The 17960-nt window shown below is 57.2% G+C and overlaps 1 protein-coding gene across 2 annotated transcripts in view; it reads right to left on the bottom strand.

Annotated features, from left to right (window-relative positions):
- PDE2A (phosphodiesterase 2A) overlaps window positions 1-17960 on the bottom strand; it is a 63980-nt gene that overhangs the window by 39151 nt on the left and 6869 nt on the right. Inside the window, exon 2 of one of the 2 annotated variants that reach the window (XM_045894369.3) lies at window positions 13650-13711. The exons of the other annotated variant lie outside the window; for it this stretch is intronic. Within the exon in view, the coding sequence (XP_045750325.1) occupies window positions 13650-13711 (62 nt within the window). The remainder of the gene's footprint in view (window positions 1-13649; window positions 13712-17960) is intronic. 2 annotated transcript variants of the gene reach the window in all.

Raw genomic sequence — 17960 nt, 5'->3', positions numbered from 1 at the left:
GCGCCGCTGCTTTGCTCCTAGTTCCCACTGGTTCTCCCATCAGACTGGGAGCTCTTAGAGGCCAGAGGTTGTGTCCTGTTCCTCCCCAGGTCCCCAGCTTCATCCAGCCCATCACAGGTGTCAGCAGATATTAGCTGAGCTATAAAATGATCAGTTGGACTTCTGAGCGCCCAGAGCCTTTGGGCAGTGAGGGGTACATTCCATCACCGAGTAGATGGGTGGACCCCATGACCTCTGGGGGATCCCAGGCCCCGAAGACAGCTGAGAGCTCTCAAAGTTTCCCAGTTCTGGCACAGTGACTGTCTTAGAGAAGGAGCCTGAGGAATGAGGGTGCCTTGTGCTGAGAGCTTTTGGAAGCCTTTCCAAGGCAACTCCATGGGCCACAGGGTCCTTCAATGCTTCAGGATCATCTCCCAGAACAGAAGGGGCTGGGGACAACATTTCAGGTGGAGGGGCTCTTCCCTGAGAGGAACACTATCACTATCACCTTCTTTCATGACTGATGTCACCTCCTCTAGGCAGCCTTCCTGGGTAGGTCACCTGTCTTCGTCCCAGGCCTCCTGAGAATTCCTGCAGGACCAGTGTCTAGAGGGCCCTAGGTCTCATGGAGCCTAGTCCCTAGCTTGATGGGGGTAGCTTAAGACCAGGGGAGGCAGGGACTTGCCTAGGGCCTCAACCTGGAGTCAAGAGGCCCATGCCCCGGCTCAGGACACACTAGGCTCGCTCCCTTCTGAGCACTGTTTGCTTTGGGGGCCCCTCGAATTCCCTGCTTTGCCAGGGGGTGGGCTGAGCCCCTCTCAGATATGGGGTGGGGCTGGGCGTCTTCCTCTAGACCAGAGGCAAGGCTTCTCATCTCTCTTTCTGTGCCAGACTCAGTGCCCAGAGTGGGAGGTGAATGCTGGATGGCACCAGCCTGGCATGGGGTTAGCGTGGGCCTGCAGAGGGCAGGGAAGAAGGGCTGACCTGGGGGGTGCTGGTGCGGGAGGAGGGAGGGTGAGTCTGGTAGAGCATCTCCCCAGGGACAAGTCAGAGAGCACGGCACAGAGCAGCTACAAACAGCCATTGAGGCCTGCCTTGGGGCTCTCCCTGACTCCGTCCTAAGCTCTTTCCCTGCCTCGCAGCCTCCCCAGGCTCTCTGGGTCTGTCCCTCTTACTGCCTGTCTGTTCTCTGGTATGTGTTTCTCCCACAGTCTCACTGCTGGTCCCATGACTGTATTTGGCTCAATCTTCAGGGCCTGGCCCTTCCCAGCTGTTCCCCAGATCCCGAGGCAGGCGGGGGGTGGGGTGGGGGAGTGGAAGGGGGCAGATGGGGGTATGAGAAAAGACTGGGACAGAGAAAAGTTCAGAGGCAGAGGGACAGACACAAGAGTGAGGAGGGGACCTCCCTGGGGACAGGGCTGGGGAGGCAGGGCTGGCCAGGTTTATAAAGCCTCCCCAGACACGGAGGGGGAGACCCTGAAGACAAAGAGTTGGAGGGAAGACTGGGGTGGGCCCTTTCCCTCTGCACTGGCTCCTGGCCCCCCTTTCCTTCTCCCTGCCCCTGCAGGAATGTGTGAGCACTTTCATTGTTCCTAAAAATAGTCCTTCTTTAATGGGGGTTAGAGTGAGGAATCGTCTGGGCTGGGTTCATCTCAGACATGCCCCTGCCTCTGGGCTCCCATCTACTCTGTGGGCCCTCTCTGAGCTGCGCCAACCCTTACCTGCCGTGCTTTGTTAAAAAGGAAACCTAACTGTATCCCTCCTTTGCATGAGACTGCCATGGCTTCTGGGCCCAGTAGGCTCTGAGCTCCTAGGCCTGTTGGGAGCTATTTGTCCAGTGCTCAGCATCTCAAAATGGGGTCACTGCTTGTTGCTACCAGCTCCCATGCTCTAGCTTCTACCCAGCTCTCCCAACCTTATTTCCCCCCACCCTTATGTTCCTCCACCTGCAGGCCTCTCCGCCCCCTCTTGTCCTTCTAGGCCCAGCCCTGGTCTGCTCAGCTCAGGTAGCTGCCCTGCTGTGCCATTCCTTAGCCTGACCCTGGCCCTGCCCTGCTCCCCTAAGCAGCTCAACAAGGGCTGGGCCGCAGGGCCCCCAGCAGATGCAGGCTCTGAGGTAGAGTGCTTTTCCAGGGAATGGGAGATCGGTGGGGAAACACCTCAGGCTCTGGGACCCCGTGCCCTGCCCTGAAGCCTGGACCCTACTGGCCCCCTCCATCTCCTGGCCCCCGCTTTTGTTTCTCTTCTGCACCCAAAGCCTGGAATGTCTCTCTCTCAGTTTCAGTCTCCAGGAGGAGGCCCATCTAGTCTCATCTCTTCCCTGCCTCCATTTCTTGGGTGGGGAACCTGAGCCCCAGAGAGGGGAGGTGATGGAGGCGTACAAGTTCATGGAAAGCTGGCCACAGGCCAAAGGCCTCAATCACGCGGCAAAATCTTGCAAGGCCCCAGCCAGGGGGGCCCCAGAGGCAGCAGCGAGCACTCTACGCAACCCACCACCCCACCCGCCCTGCCCAGGGCAGGCAGTCTGGCATCCAAAGTTATTTGCCTTTGGAGGGCCCAGGAAGCCAGAGAACAAACATCCGGAGTCTCTGGAACTTCTACTCTCTCTTACATCCCCAGGATCCGGGAGCCACCGAGTGGGTACACCGGCGAGCAAGCGCGCATGCGCACACACACACACACACACACACACACACAGAGTTCTGGGCTGGGTAAACATGTGAGCCGAGCAGATCTCTCGGGACTGTTCTGCCTGTGAATCTGAGCAAGCCCTTTGGAGCCCCAAAAGCTGGGTAAAAAGATGGTGAGCCCCACCCCCAGCTTTATATTCATTTTGTCTTGGAAATGAAAATGAAAGTGAAAATCGCTTTTGTGTGACTTTTCTGATTGCAAAATCCTGGAGACACTCATCAAAACCGATCTTTTCTCTTGTTTCACGGGCAGCTCCCACTTTGCTGATGCCCTAAGCACTGTGTGTGTGGCCTGCCCATTAGCCGTCCGAAACGCGTGTCTCTGCGGGCCGCCACATGGCCACGGCAGACTACAACCCCGTGGGCCGCTAGAAGAATGTCTGTGTGAGAACACGTGGAGCCATGATTCTGTGAGTGTGTGTGAGTGAATGTGTGAGCATCCCTGGGTCCACATCTGTGCCTGAGCCATCCGCATGGGCAGGGGACCTGTGTCCCCACGTATGTGCAGTGGGCGTGGGGCAGCTTTTGTCTCTGAATGAGTGAATGAGTGAATGAGTGAATGAGGGTATGGCTGAGAGCATCAGTGTCTGAACACGGAGGGGATCTGCTTCTCGGCCTCCCGTGCACCCCCCTCCCCTCTTCCACCACCTGTGCCGGACCGGGGCTCACATCCCTTCCCTGCCACCTGTCACCCGTGTGGCCCTGGACGAGTCTTTTAGCCTTCCTGGGCTCCGTTTCCCCATCCGTAAAACAGTGCCTTCTCCTTGAGCTGCTGGGGGGACTATCCTGGTACCACAAATGTCCTGCCCAAGCGGGCTCCCAGCTGGGGGCGAGGCCACTTCTGTGCGAGTTAGAGAGAGGTGATCCCAACTCTCTGGCCAGCTGCAGCCCTGAGGGGCATGGATTAGTGGGGGAGGGCAGGCTGGGTTTTGGCAGTGCCCTCCCTCTGTGGGAGCCCCTGGGCCAGGTATCAGGTGTGAGGTTAGAGGCCGTGGCCCTGCAGGTGAGCACAAAAGAGTGGCTCCCTTTCCTCAGCTCCCTCTCCAGGTGTGCGGCCTGGGACTAAAGGGTCTCTGACTCTGGAACTGGGGTGGCCGTGTTCCAGATGAGGTTCTGAGGACACCCACTCCCTCCCTTTCCCCTGGGGCCCTGTCCCCTTGACCCGCCCTCCAGCCTTCCCTCTCCCAAGCCCAAAAGAAGGCCTTACAGAAGCCCTAAGGGGGGCTGACTTTGTGGGCATGCGGAAACCAGCTAGGCTGACCGGATGCTCAGAGACACCCCCACCCTCAGCCCAACTCCCATTACCAGAGAGGGAGACTGAGACATGGAGAGGGCCAGGGACCTTCTCAGGGACACCAGTGAGCCCAGTCAGTCCAAGCTCCTGTCTCCAAACCTCTGTAGAGGCAGTTGGGGAGACCCCAGCTTTGGACTCTGTTGGCTACTGAATGGAGTCCAAGGGAGTAGGCGGGGGTCCTGAGAGGCAGGTACAGCTACACCTGTGTCCCCAGCCGTGGGTGTGGCCCTCCTACCTGGGCCAGATCCCCTACTGGTGTGATTAACCAAATTATAGGGTTTTTTCTTGAGCAAAGTGTATCGGCCGAACTGAATGAGGCTGCAGGAGCCCGGGGGAAGGTGGGGGGAGGCTGACAGGGGGTGAGGACAGCAGGAGCTGGGGAGAGATGGGTTGGGAGCAAGTCGTGGGGGCAGGGGACAGAAGGAACGACGGGGGGAGAGGAAGGCTGTGGGCACAGGAGGACAGGACACCACTCGTTCAGCACCCCCATTCTGCACACCCGCAGTGCTCCCGTCACACTAGCCGCCTGGGCATAGGGAGGTGAGGAGCCCTGCTCCCCTAGAGACCGCTGAGCCATTGCCGAGTGCTGGGTACTGCATTCCCTGAAAAGTACTGTCGCGTGTCATCCTCCCAACAGCTGCATTTTATACTTGAGGGGATTGAGATGCTCAAGACATAGAATGACCTGCTAGATGTCAGAGCCAGACAGGACTGTCGGATACCACAGCCCTTGCTCTTACCCGGTACCTGCTCATTCTGCTGAAGTGCTTCCATCCTGCCTCCGGGACCCCTTCCTGGGGGGTTCAGAGAAAGGAGGAGGCCTCACAGCGACTCACGCTCGGCCCAGACACTGCTTCCGTCCATGTTGGGCATTTCTCCTTGTCTATACTCTGATGGCCAGCAGCTGAGCTGGGGCCAATCCCCCATGGATCACACACTCCCCCCACGGCCCATGGCGCACCCATGACCCGTCTCACTCCTGTGCAGTGTCCTGCTCTGTGTTGCACTCATCACCCCTGGATGACACACAGAGACAGGATCGCTGTCTGACACGGCATGTCCCACACACTGATTCACAGCCATTTCACGGTTTCCACAGCGTCACACATCACTGAGTGTCACAGGGCCACACACAGTGGTACTATCACTGTGCCCTCCTCGGAGTGGCTCATCCTCAGTGTCACACATCATGTTCCCAATGCTCCACAGTGTCACCCTCATGTAGTGTCATGCACACACTTCCAAGCTGGCTCTGCGTTGCACTCTGTCACATTTCAGCATCATCCGGGACCTTCTGACATTAAAAAAAATCCACTTTCAGTGAAATGACATCATGTCTGAGATTTGCTTTAAAATACTTCAGCAAAGCAACCTACAGGATGAGAGAAGATATTTGCAAATCGTGCATCTGATTAGGGGTTAGTATCCAGAATATATAAAGAAATCCTACAACTCAACCACAAAATAAACAACCTGATTTAAAAATGGGCAAAGAACTTGAATAGACATCTGTCTAAAGAAGATATACAAATGGCCAACAAACACATGGAAGGATGCTCAACATCACTCATCATTAGGGAAATGCAAATCAAAAGATAACACCTTTCCCCAGTCTTCCACCCCTTAGGATGGGAAAAGAAAGAAAGAAAGAAAGAAAGAAAGAAAGAAAGAAAGAAAGAAAGAAGGAAGGAAGGAAGGAAGGAAGGAAGGAAGGAAGGAAGGAAGGAAGGAAGGAAGGAAGAAAGAAAAGAAAGAGAAAAAGGAAGGAAGGAAGAAAGAAAGAAAGAGAAAAAGGAAGGAAGGAAGAAGAAAGGAGAGTGAGAGGGAGGAAGGAAGGAAGGAAGAAAGAGGTAGTAGAGAAAGGGAAGGGCAGGGAAGCGTAGGAAAGAAGTGTTGGCAAGGAGGTGGAGAAATTGGAACCCTAGTACACTGTTGGTGGGAATGTAAAATGGCACAGTTGCTGTGGGAAACAGTATGATGGTGCCTCAAAAATTAAAAATAGGGTGCCTGGGTGGCTCGGTTGGCTAAGCATCTGACTCTTGGTTTTGGCTCAGGTCATGATCTCAGGGTTGTGCGATCGCACCCCACATCGGCTCCACGCTCAGCATGGAGACTACTTGAGATTCTGTCTCCCTCTTCCTCTGCCCCTACTGCTCATGCTCTCTCTCTCAAAATAAATAAGCAAATCTTTAAAAAAAATAAAAATAAAATTACCATATGATCCAATAATTCCACTTCTGGGTATGTATCTAGAATTGAAAGCAGAATCTTGAAGAGATGCTTGCACCCCTATGTTTATAGCAGCATTATTCACAATAGCCAAAAGGTGGAAGCAGCCCACGTGTCCATTGGTGGATGAATGGATAAACAACATGTGGTCTATACAAACAATAGAATAGTACTGAGCCTCAAAAAGGAAGGAAATTCTGACACATGCTACAGTGTGGATGGACCTGGAGGACATGATGCTGAGTGCAATAAGGCAGTCACAAAAAGACCAGTACCGTATGATTCCAGATATCTGAAGTACCTAGTAGCCAAATTCATAGACGGAAAGTAGAATGGTGGTGCCAGGGGCTGGGGGCATAGGGAGCTGTTTAAAGGCTATAAGTTTCAGTTTTGCAAAATGAAAAAGTTCTGGAGAATGTGAACATACTTAATGCTACTGAACTATACACTTAAAAATGTTTAGATAGTAAATTTTAGGTTATGTATAGTTTACAATTAAAAACTAAAAAATAAAATACTTTGGGAAAGAAGAATGAAAAAAAGGGGGGGGGGTTGGGTGGGGTGGAGAGGGATAGATGAACTAAATGTGCCCAAATCTTGGTAACTGTTAGATTTGGGCGACGGGTGTATGCCAAGTGTATTGTGTTGTTCTCTCTACTGTTGTGTGTACTTCAAATATTCCATAATTTAAAAATTTTACTCTCCCTCGACCTCACACCTCTTCCAGTGACCGTGCCCCTTCTCCGCATTCCTTGGAGCCAAAGGTTTCCAAAGGGTTGACTGTGCTCTGTCTTCACCCCCCACTCAGCACCTCCCAGGCCAGGGCTGGCTTCAGGCCCCACCCTGTCACTGACGTGGTTCCTGTTGGGCCAACGCTGGGCCCAGCCCAGCACCATCTTCCCTGTCCACCTTACCTGAGAGCGCAGCCACCTCCCTCCCCCTCAAACCTCTCCCCTCCCCTGGCTCCACACTCTCAGTAGCCCCCACCTCCCTGGTCACTCCCCCTCTGTCTCCAGACTGCTCCTCCTCACCTCCCCGGCCTCCAGATGATGGAGTCTGCGGACTTGGGGCTGGGGCTTGGTCCTCAGCCCTCACCTCTATTCTTACTACGCTCTTTCCCTAGGTCATCCCAGCTACACCCACCACCTTCAAAGATACCCCCAGCCTGGCCTCTGCTGCCCACTGGACATCTTCACCTGGATGTCTGACTTCCGTCCAAAATAGATCTCTTCATTTCTGCCTCCTTGCCCTCTCTCAACCCCCGAACCCTGGCCTCCCCCCAGGCTTCACCCATCTCAGTAACATCTCCACCATCCATCACTTGGTCCCTCAAGCCAGAAACCTGGAAGCCATCCTCTGCTTCTCCCTCTGGCTCATCGTCTCATTCATCAGCAAGTTCTACCATTTCAACCTCCCACACATCTCCAAAGTTCATCCATTTCTCTGCAACTCTTCTGCCGTCCCCTGAGCCCAGGCACCACCATCTCCTTCGTGGATGGCTGCTGTGGCCTCCAACCTGTCTGCCCACCTCCAACTCGCCCCCCACAAATGCTTGGCAGCCAGAGCAATCTCAAAATCATTCACTGGACTGTGTCACTTCCCTGCCTGGAACCACTGGGGGTCTTCCCGGGACGGTGTCATACACAGTGTCGTGTGGTTACACTTCACATCATCACAGCCATGACACCCAGCATCACACATTTAGCATGGGGCTTAGAGTGTCCCACAGCATCATGCACAGGTTTTCACACTTGGCATCACCCCATGTCACACCCTTGGCGACGCATTCAGCCTCACTAGATCACATAGGCTCGGGGCACACACTTGGTTTCACAATTCAGTGTCAGACGCTTGAGCCACAGGACCACACCTGTCATTGCACAACGTCACCCATCCGTGCTTACATAGCTGGGAGTGACATCCTGGTGTCATGCCCACGGTGTCCCACACACACTTGATGTCATGCTCTGACCCACTCTCCCCACACAGTATCCCATGATGGAGGTCGCATACTTGATAACACATAACATCACAAGCTCAGGGTCACGTATTCAGTAGAATACCCCCTGCCCCACAATCCGTGTCTCGGTGTCACCCCGGGTCCTGTAAGCTCCCCCCCCCACCCCCACCCCACCGGGCACAATCACCAGAGCTGCTGCCCCATGTCAAGGCTGTTTCCTGTTGTTGTGCTCAGAGTCCTTAGCCACTGCTTGTTCCTTCAAGGATTTCCTGTTGTCAGGGCCCCAGTCAGGCCTGGCCCAGCCTGGGATACACAGCCCAAAGCCCAAGAGCTGGCCAGTGGGAACCCCACTGCCCACCCCCCCCATTCTGGTTGGCCCATGGAATTTTCCCCCATTCAATCAACCTGGATTCCCCATGGGCTTGGGTGTGTGCTGGTTCCACTGAAAGGTGGCCTCTGGGCCCTGTTCCACTCCCAGGGTGCCCAGGAAGGGGACTCTTGGGCAGTCTGAAAGAGGCCGTCTACCCTGTCCCAACAACTTGGGATAAGACCTTAACTGGTCTATGGGGCTCAGTCTGAAGCTGCTGGGAGCCAGAAGGGAAAGACAGAAGGTAGAAGGGAAGGACAAAGGGTTAGGGGGTTAGAGAATCAGGGAAGCCTTCCCAGGGGAAGCCAGCTGAGAGCTGGCAAATACGAGGACGAAGAAGGAAAGGCATTCTGTGGGAGCACCAGACAGGAGCAAATGCTTAGAGGTAGGAACCAGAGGAAAGAGCACAGCTAGGGCTAAAGACAGGAACATGGGAGATGGGCAGGTGGTGTTGCAGGATTTGGAGAAAAACAGGTTTCTCTCCTACCCTCCCCCCTCCCCCCATTCCAGCCTTCAGATTCTGGCTCCAGGAGGAGCCTGGGGCACTCGCTTCCTGGTCCTGACTTCAGGCCGCACAGACTGCCCCCCACAGGCCGCTGCCAAGCCCCCTCCCCTCGTGCCCCAGGCCAGCCTGCAGGAAGGACACAGGGAGGCCAGCACACGCTCCCCACACGGCTTGAGATAAATATTTCCCAGGAAACGGAACTTGTTCTCTCAGTGTTTACAGCCAAGGACCAGGCCGGGCGGTGGGGGAGGGGCCTGCCTGAGGAAGCCTGTCCTGGGGCTCACGGCATCTACCCCAACACTGCCTCCGACCCCACCGTGCTGTGCGCCTCTGAGCCAGTCTCTGCCTCTCTCTGAGCCTCCATTCCCAGCCCTCAAGGGGGCCGGGTCTCCCCCCGGACTTGGCCTGCCCAATGTCTGGCCCCGTCTGAGCTTGGGTCTTTTCTGGGTGGGAGTCCCTGGTACTTGATGCCTCCTCCTTCAGACTAGGCTTCTCTGATTGCAGGGCCTGTGTCTGCCCATCTCCATCTGGTCCTCGTCTGGTCAGGGGTGAGGACAGATGGATGGACAGACAGAGAAACAGACTGGGTGGCTGCTGAGGCCACCTCCTTGGCCCCAAGTCCCCGCACACCCCCGAGCCTGTGCAGCCCAACAGGTGAGCACAGCCAGATGGCAGGTCCTCCGGACCCCCAGCGATGCCAGATGCCATGGCCAACTTGCAGGCAGCAGCTCCCCTGGGGCCATGGGCCATCACTGAGGCAACTTGATCCTGATGTGCAGAACCCAGGAGGGGGCTGGCACACCTGCCAGGTAGGAGCACTCACTCAAGAATTTTAAACACAGGCTGGGAAGTGCAGCCTGCTGGGAAGCAGCCCTTCCAGCCTCATCCCAGTGCTCCCTGTCCGTTTCCTGGGCCCCACGGACATGCTGGGCCTTCCCTCATGGGGACCCAGGGCATCCTGCCCACATGCCCTTGCACACCCTGCTCTTTTCACTTGCAAAGCCTTTCTCAGCCCCCCTGGCACTCTTACCTCACAGGACCACCCTAGCTCCTGCCTATCCCTGTCCCCCCCATCACTATGCCACCATGCTGGGCCCATTTATTCACCATTGGTGGCCTCAGCCTCACCCCAGACTGTGGGGCCAAGTGGACCCAGGGGCAGAGATGTGTTTGGAGCTGGCTTCTCAGCACCAAGCCAGCCTTCTGCAGCCCCCGCTGGGGCTAAATCTTTGTTCCAAGCGCCTCTACCTGCTTGTTCCCAGCCCTGGGCTGGTCCTTGTCCTCACATGGTACTCACAGAAGGTGACCACATGGACTTCTCTGACTATCCAGCTGATTTCTGGCCTCATCAGTCCATGTCCTTGACCTTTCTCATCCTTCAAATTTCCAAGGCCACCTCCTCCAAGAAGTCTCCAAGACTGCCCCCAATCCAGCAAGTGCCCCTTTCTTGGAACTACTCCAACTTTCACACAGCCATTCACATTTAATCAAGAAGCTTTACTGAGCACCTACTATGTACCAGGCCTAGGCCAGGTCTCATGTGGGCCCAGGAGAGACAAAGGAGACTCAGCCTAGGTTCCTATCCCCCATGCGTTTGTAACTATGTGGGAAAGGATATATAACCACATGGGCTAACAAGTTACCCAATTGCAAGCTCAGGGAAGCTTGGGGGCTATGAGTGCCCAGGAAAGAGGGGAGACTGACTTGACCTGCATGGAGGGTGCAATCTGAGAGGACTCCACAGAGGAGGTGACATCTAATCTGAGGCTTAAGAAGGGAGTAGGTAGAGAAAGAAAGGAAAGGCATTCCAGAGAAAGGGGTCAGGGCAAAGCAAAGGTGGGGAGGCCAGGAAGAGCGGGTATCCTGGGGAGTAAGCACTGCCATGTCTGGGAGCAACGGGTGGGCCTGAGGGGGCCCAGCAGGCAGGGCTGGCAACACCAAGGCGTGTGGTCTCTCCTTATCCCGTCGCAGCACCCGAGGAACCAGGGCTGGGCAGGGCATCAGTATGCTTAGTGTGGATACCCCTGCCATCGCCCGTGTCCACCTCTCCCCTAGCCCCTGCCCTGCTAGGGCTCCCAAGGCCCCGAGATCCGGCAGAAAGAGGGCGTGGACCCGGCGCGCTCAGTTCACTACCCGAACTGCCTCCGCCCCAACCTCCAGAGAGCAACAGCCCTGGCCCTGAAGTAGGATTCCAGGCTGAGCTTGAAGAGCCCTCCCCGTTAGCTGGCCGGCTGGCCCAGGGGCCAGGGAGCCCTCCCGAGAGGGGTTGCTGAACATATGTCCGCCCTGGGGATGGGCGCCCGCAGAGCCTCCGCGAGCCCCGGCCCAGCCCCGCGCTGCACCCCGTCAGCCTGGGCCTGGCTCCAGGGAGCTCACCCTTGCGGGAAGCAGGGAGGGTGCCAACTCCTTCTCTGGGCCAGGCACCTCACACATACTTTGTAACTTGTCCCAGTGGCTCTGCTGTGATTATGGCCAAATAATGCTGGCTCTTCTTATCCCCTTTGACAGGTGAAGAAACTGAGGCTTGGGCTGGTTAAGGGACTGGCCCAAGGTCGGACACTGAGAAAGTGGTGAAACTGGGACCTGAACTCATGTCCACTTGACCCCAGTCATGAGGAGGCCATCGTGTCTCCCCAGACTCCACCCCGACACGGAGGCTCCTCATCAGTCTCCCCATCCTTCTTCCCTCTTTCCCTCCAGCCGTCCCTATAGTATGAGCAACATCCTAGGGTCCCTACTCTCTCCAGTCCTGTCCTTTCTTATATTGGGGAGCACTCAGCACTCTCTCCCAGCAGAGCTTAGGCTCACAGCCTAAGACCCTCCCTCTGAGGGAGGAGGCAGCAGGACCCAGACAAAGGAAATGTGGAGAGAGAACAGAAGCAAAGAGATCAAATGGGCATGATCCAGACAGGCCACCTGGTGGGGCTTGGGGGGCTGGACCAGAGGGCAGAACCTGCCTTTGCAGGGAACTGGGCCAACGGGCCGGGCAAAGGGGGCGGGGCACAGAGCTATACACAAGGAGCCCGAGCTTGGCTCCTTCCCTTGGGGGCTAGTTCCTGGCACCAAGGAGGGTCTCGGCTTTTCCAAGGCCCTCTCCCCTCATGGCTTCCTGGGAAGATGACAAATCCAGGCTTTCCTGGCAGGTGGCAGGGGCTGCTGAGACACAGCTGGTTCCCAGGAACACCATCTGTCCCGGCTCTGGGGGGGAGCCCCTGCCCCGTGGGGAATGCCATGGCCATAAATAAATTAATAATGACTTTCTAGGCACCCCTGCCCTTCCCAGCTCCCAGCTGTAGGGACATTCTCAGGGCTTGGCCCCACGTCCCCGGCCATGAGTCCATGCTGAGGCCCTTGTGCCCCAGGCCCCGTGTGGGCGCCTTCTTTCCCATCTTACTGGAGGGCAGTTGGGCATGAGCCACATCTGGGCTCCACACTCAGATCTGCCCTGTACGCTCACTGTGGGACCCCACCGTGTGTCAGCTTGCCCAGCCATAAAAGGAGAATAACGGTCCCTGCTTCCTAGGGAGGTCGTGAGGATTGAACAAGGAAGTGTGTCTAAAGCTCCCAGCACAGAGGAGCCTCCCCTTTCTCTGAGCCAGTCCTGGGCCCAAGAGTAGACCCAGGCTGGTCCTGCTGATTGATCCGATTTTACACACAGCCCTCCTCTGTGCCAGTCTTCAGAGCCCCCCGCCCACCCCGTTGCTACTGCTCACGGCCCCTCTGAGCACCCAGATCCTATGAGGCACCCCAAAGCCATGGTCAGCGCTGCTGATGGCATCCTTCATCTCAAAGGAAATGCACCCACTGAGCCCCCACCAGGCCCCCTTTGGAGGGCAGTGGGAGACTCAGGAATGACAAAAGCACAGTGCCCAGGCTAAGGAGCTCAGTTCAGAGGGGCAGACCTCGAGAGTCCCGGAACGGAGAAACCAGGGTGCTAACGACACAGACATCAGAATGCCCCATCTGAATGCCAGGGCAGGAGAGCTCAGAGGAGGGAGCAAGAGGGACAGGGAGGGCTTCCCGGAGGAGGGGAGGCTAGAGCTGAGCCCGGAAAGATTTGGGAAGCTGAGGAAGAAGAGAGCGGCAGGAGTGATTCTGGGGAGGCAGGATGGATAAAGGGGGGGACTGGGGCCTGGCTGGAGCTGCAGAGGAAGCAGGAGGATGGGAGGCATGGATTTTTGAGCAGAAAAGGGACAAGTTCAGGTTTGCATGTTAGGAAGAGCCTTCTGGCAGCCGCCTAGAGAGAGAGTGGGGCGACTGAAAGCAGCCAGCCGGTGAGCCGTCCAGGGGAAAGATGGTAAGTCTTGCACTGGGGCAGGTGCAGGGACAGAAAAGAGGAGAGGAATTCAGAAAACACTGAGGGCAGAGAATTAACAAGGAATTGTTGGGTGAGAGTGGGGAGGCCTAGAGAGGGGTCTGAAATGACTCGGGGAGAGAGCCCCAGGCAGGAATAGGGCAGGGAAGGTGACCTTGGTGCAGGGTGACCCTAGGCTGGAGGGGGTGGGGCTGGGATTCAGCTCCAGCCTCCCAGTCCTCCCAGGGGTGGGGACAATGCTCAGACTGACCCCCAGCCTGTGCCCCTACCCCTCCAAGCCCACCCAGTCCTCCCTCCACTGAGCTCTCACCTCCAGTCTGGCGTCTCTACTCCCTGGGGGCACTGGCTCCTGGGCAAGGAGGTCCCGGCTGGCTGCAGAGACAAGAAGGCCAGGGGCTGAGGCCTGCAGGCCTTCTCCCCTTCTCCCCAGCCTGCCCACCACCCCCACCCCACACCCCCCCAGCCCCCAGCAGGCCCAGGGCCTCCTGTTGCCCACAGGGGGCCTCCTCAGGGAGCTGTGCCTGATTTTGCCCTGCTCTCTCCCCACACCCCCTTCTCTCTCCCCACACTCCCTTCTCTCTCCCCACACCCCCTTCTCTCTCCCCACACCCCCTTCTCACCTGCTACTTCTCACCACCCAGGCCCTACTTCAGGTGGGCACCTCTGACTCTGGTGTATTCTCTGCTCTTGACTCTGAGAACAGAGCTGAGTTCTTTCTTTCAGCTGGAGCCTCCTCAGGAGGGGAAACAACCACATTTTTACTCCTTCTGAGGCCCCCTCCACTTCCACTTCTCTCCAGGGAACTTCACGACCCCTCCTAAGCCTCAGTTTCCCCATCTGTAAAATGGGGTTTGTGATGTCTAGCTCACACAGTCACTGGGCTGGGCTCCCAGCTAGGGCTGCTGTCATGATCCTGTGTGCGAGCCTCCAACCCCAGCCTAGCACCCAGTCTTCTGGGCTCTAGGCGCCCCCACCCCCAGTCCGTGTGCCACAGCCTCTCCCACGCTGGTAGACACACCAAGGAGCCGCTCACTCATTCTCCAGGAGCCTACCCCCCAGGTGGCATCCAGAAAGCACGGCCTCTCCCAGGCACTGCCCAGGGGCTGCCTGCCCCTCCCCACCCCCACCCGGCAAGCACACCCAGGCATCGGACAGGCACAGGCGGCGGGATATTCTGAGCCTGGCTTCGTTCCAGTCAGCTGCTGGCCGCCATGCCAGCCTGGCGCGGGCGCAGGGGCTGATTTGATTTGGCAGCTTTGGAAGCGTGTGGTGGGGACAGGGAGGGGGAGAGGGATGAGACACCCATCCCTGCTAGGAAATAAACAGCCTTGGGCACTCAGCGAACTGGGGGGAGGGCACAGTCTGGCATGGGGGTGTTCTGCATTCCCTGCCTGGTGCCCCTCTCTTCTCACCCAGGCCCTGGACACCTGCCCATGACTGCTGGAATTTATGGCTCTCCTTGGGTCACCATAGGGGTGACAGTAGCTGCACCTGGTGTGTGGATGCTTGTGGTGTGGCTGTCGCAGGGTGTCTGGTTGTCCCACAAGTCCCCGTGTCCTGTGGGGTCTCCCTACTCAGCCAGGCCTACAGCCGGGCCTGAGTGCTGCCCAGGAAGACTGGTCTGCGTGTGGGGCAGTGGTCTAGCTGTGGCCATCCCCCACGGTGCCTGTGGCCACATGGCTGGGCTTTGATGGGGGACCGACTGCAGCCCAGGGGGTGACCAGGTCACCACGTGCCTGAGTCTACTGCAGGGCCTGGTATGCATTGGTCCCGGCCTGTTCCTTCCCTCTGTGCGATGACCCTGCTAACCCAGCCACGTCCGGCGGAGGAAATGACGAGGGCCGAGCTAAATACCTAACCCCAAGCCCGTCCCTTTGTCCACAGGCCTCCGATGGTCCACCCACTGCACTGCCCCGGGCCAGCCCCCTCCTCCTCCCCTGACAGGAGGGAGTGCTAGCTGTGATTCTCCAAATACCGTTGGCCTCTCTCTCTGGCTCCCCATCACCAGCTTCCAGCATGGGGAAGGTAGGCCTTCACAGCTCCTCTGTAATCCCACCTGCCTCAGTGTTTACACCCTCCTGCCTACCCCACAGGCAGGCCAGTCCAGCTTACCCCTTCTGGGGATCTGCAGCACCCATCCAGTATGCTGCTGGCCTGGGGACCTGGGCTCCACACCCTCCAGGTAGAGAACTGCTGAGTGCGATTGTGACTCTGATCCTCTGACCTCTACACTGAGAGGTCAAGGCCATGGGGCAGACCAGGACCCTAAGGGGCCCACAAGCCAGGGCTGTGCCCCAGACACCAGCCAGGAGGTTAGGGGAGGGTGGAGCCTGCTTTGGGGAAGACATAATGTCTCATCTGTCACCGCCTCCCCATTGTCCCACTGTCCTCTGGGGACCTTAGGGCTCTCCCCACCCAGCCACAGGAAGCTGAGCCCCTCCTGGAGACAGAAGGAAGGGACACTGAAGGAAGGGCTTTAGGATTAGGAGGAGACTCACCCATGACTTTGCTGTCACAGAGGAGGAACCTAGGATCATAGAACCCAGCTGTCACAAAGAGGCTAGTGAGATGGAGACAGTCTGCAGAGAGGTCCTGGAGGGCTTCCGAGCAGAGGTGTGTGGTGCCTCACAAGAAAAGATCACTAGGTTCCAGGACAGCCTCCTAACTATGAGATCCAGGTTTCCACCTGGGACTTGTATGTCCTCATGTATGTACTTGCATGTGTCCATGTCCATGTGTGCATGGGTGTTCATCCCTGTCATGGAGTGCTGAGCTCTGGTCTGTGTCCCAAGGGCAGGCTCTGCCCAAGGTAGGGGTCAGCTAGGTAGCAGGCACAGTGGCGGACAAGAGAGTAATCTGGGCAAAGATTCAGCTCAGGGCTGAAGAGAGAGGCCCGTCAGTTGGTCCTAACCTCAGGCCTCATCCTAGCTGCCTGACATGGAGGGCAGTGTCCTTCCGAGACACAGGCCCAGCCACAGTCCACTGTGCCCCTGCACAGGACCTTCCCCTCTCTGAGCGCCTTTCCTCATCTGAAGAATCACAGCATGGGACTTGATGACCTCCTGGGGCCCGTCCAAGTCTAACGGTCTTTGGAGAGAGACTGACACTCACAGCCGGCCAGAGGGGGAGACTGGCAGGGTGGGGAGAGAGCCTGAGTGAAGGGACAGGAGAACCCAGGAGGCTCATTGTGGGCCGGGCAACAGGGGACCCTATCCTCAGGGCCAAGACAGGATGTGGTAGACAAAGGAAGCTTGGGGATAGTACGGGGCAGCTGTCGCCACCTTACCTGCCTTCTGGTCTGTGGGAGGAGAAAGATGGAGGAGTGCCAGAGGAGAGCTCTGCCCCTAACAGGAGTCCTGCCTCAGCTCCTGTTCCCCAAGTGTTCCAGGGGAAAGGGAGGAGCTGCAGACAGGGGGGAGTACCCAGCACGGGGAGTCAGGAAGCTGGATTTCAGGCCCTGCTGTGCTGTGTGACTTGGGCCAGCTCCCGGCCTCCCTCACCTGATCTGTGAGCCCACCAGGCTGCGACTCATGCAGTTGGTGCCAGGCTTCGGAGGCACCCAGCTGGAATGAGCTCTCTAGAGGCCAAAGATCCGTCTCTCCTGCTAGAGGTTCCCCCCTCCCACCAACAACCCTGGTGTAGGTGCTGAGACATGTGCATAACCCAAGCAAGCCGCTGGGCAAATGGCCTGACCTCATGCCACAGGGGAGCACCCACTGGCCATCCCTTCTCCAGGCCCCCTGGCCTGGGACCTCCCTTCCTCAAGCCCTTCTCACAGCCACCTCCAGGGCAGGTGTGGGGCACCTGCGCTCCAGAGGTGCCGATGGGTCACCGGCCAATCTGGCTGCCCTGGCCTCTGCCCTAGTCGGAGGCCCTTTGTACTTGGGGCCCTCACAAGCAGGGGTTCGTGCATTTCCACATCCGTGTCCAGGAAGTGTTCATGTCCTGTTTTCCCCCTCAGGCCAGGGCTGGCGGGGAAGGGGGGTAGGTGGTGAGCAGGCCTCTCTTTCCTCCACTGTCTGTCCACATTTCTGCCCAGAGACTTTAGGGGCTAGGAGGAAAGGGCACTCCTCTCTCTGCCATGAGCTGAAATAGTTGAAGAATGGAGGCAGGGGGATGAAGGAAATGAGCCCTTACCCTGCAAGCTTAGGGAGAGAGAGCTCTCCTATGTGCACAGACACCACTTCCGTTGTGGCAGGAGAATCTGCCCGTGTCACCCAGGCGAAGAGGGTCTCCTTCCCCCAACACTGGCTCGGCCCCTCCTCCTCTCCCCCACTCCCTGGGGGTGGGGGCCACCCTCCATCCTGAGCTCTCTCCATTGCTTCTCGTTATGTTTTTAATAACCTCACATCAACATTAACAAGGCAGGTGGTTGCAGCTCTTCCCAGCAGCCCCATTTAGAATCATTGAATCATCAAATCCTAGAATCCTGGATTCACAGAATGCCCGCCCATTCGGCTCCTGGAGTCTCAGCAACTTCAAGTCACAGAATGTCGGAATCACACAACCACGCTTCCACACAGCTCTGGCTGGGAGCTAAGAGTCATGGAAGGCTAGAAGCCCACAAACCGACAATGCCGGATTCTTGGAGTCATGCGTCCCTAGAGCTAGAGCTCATACA

The sequence above is a fragment of the Mirounga angustirostris genome, unplaced genomic scaffold, assembly GCF_029215605.1.
Source record: "Mirounga angustirostris isolate CCGP_5_RB_7025 unplaced genomic scaffold, mMirAng1.0.hap1 SCAF_13, whole genome shotgun sequence".
NCBI lineage: Eukaryota > Metazoa > Chordata > Mammalia > Carnivora > Phocidae > Mirounga > Mirounga angustirostris.
This window is presented reverse-complemented; position numbering and strand designations above follow the sequence as displayed.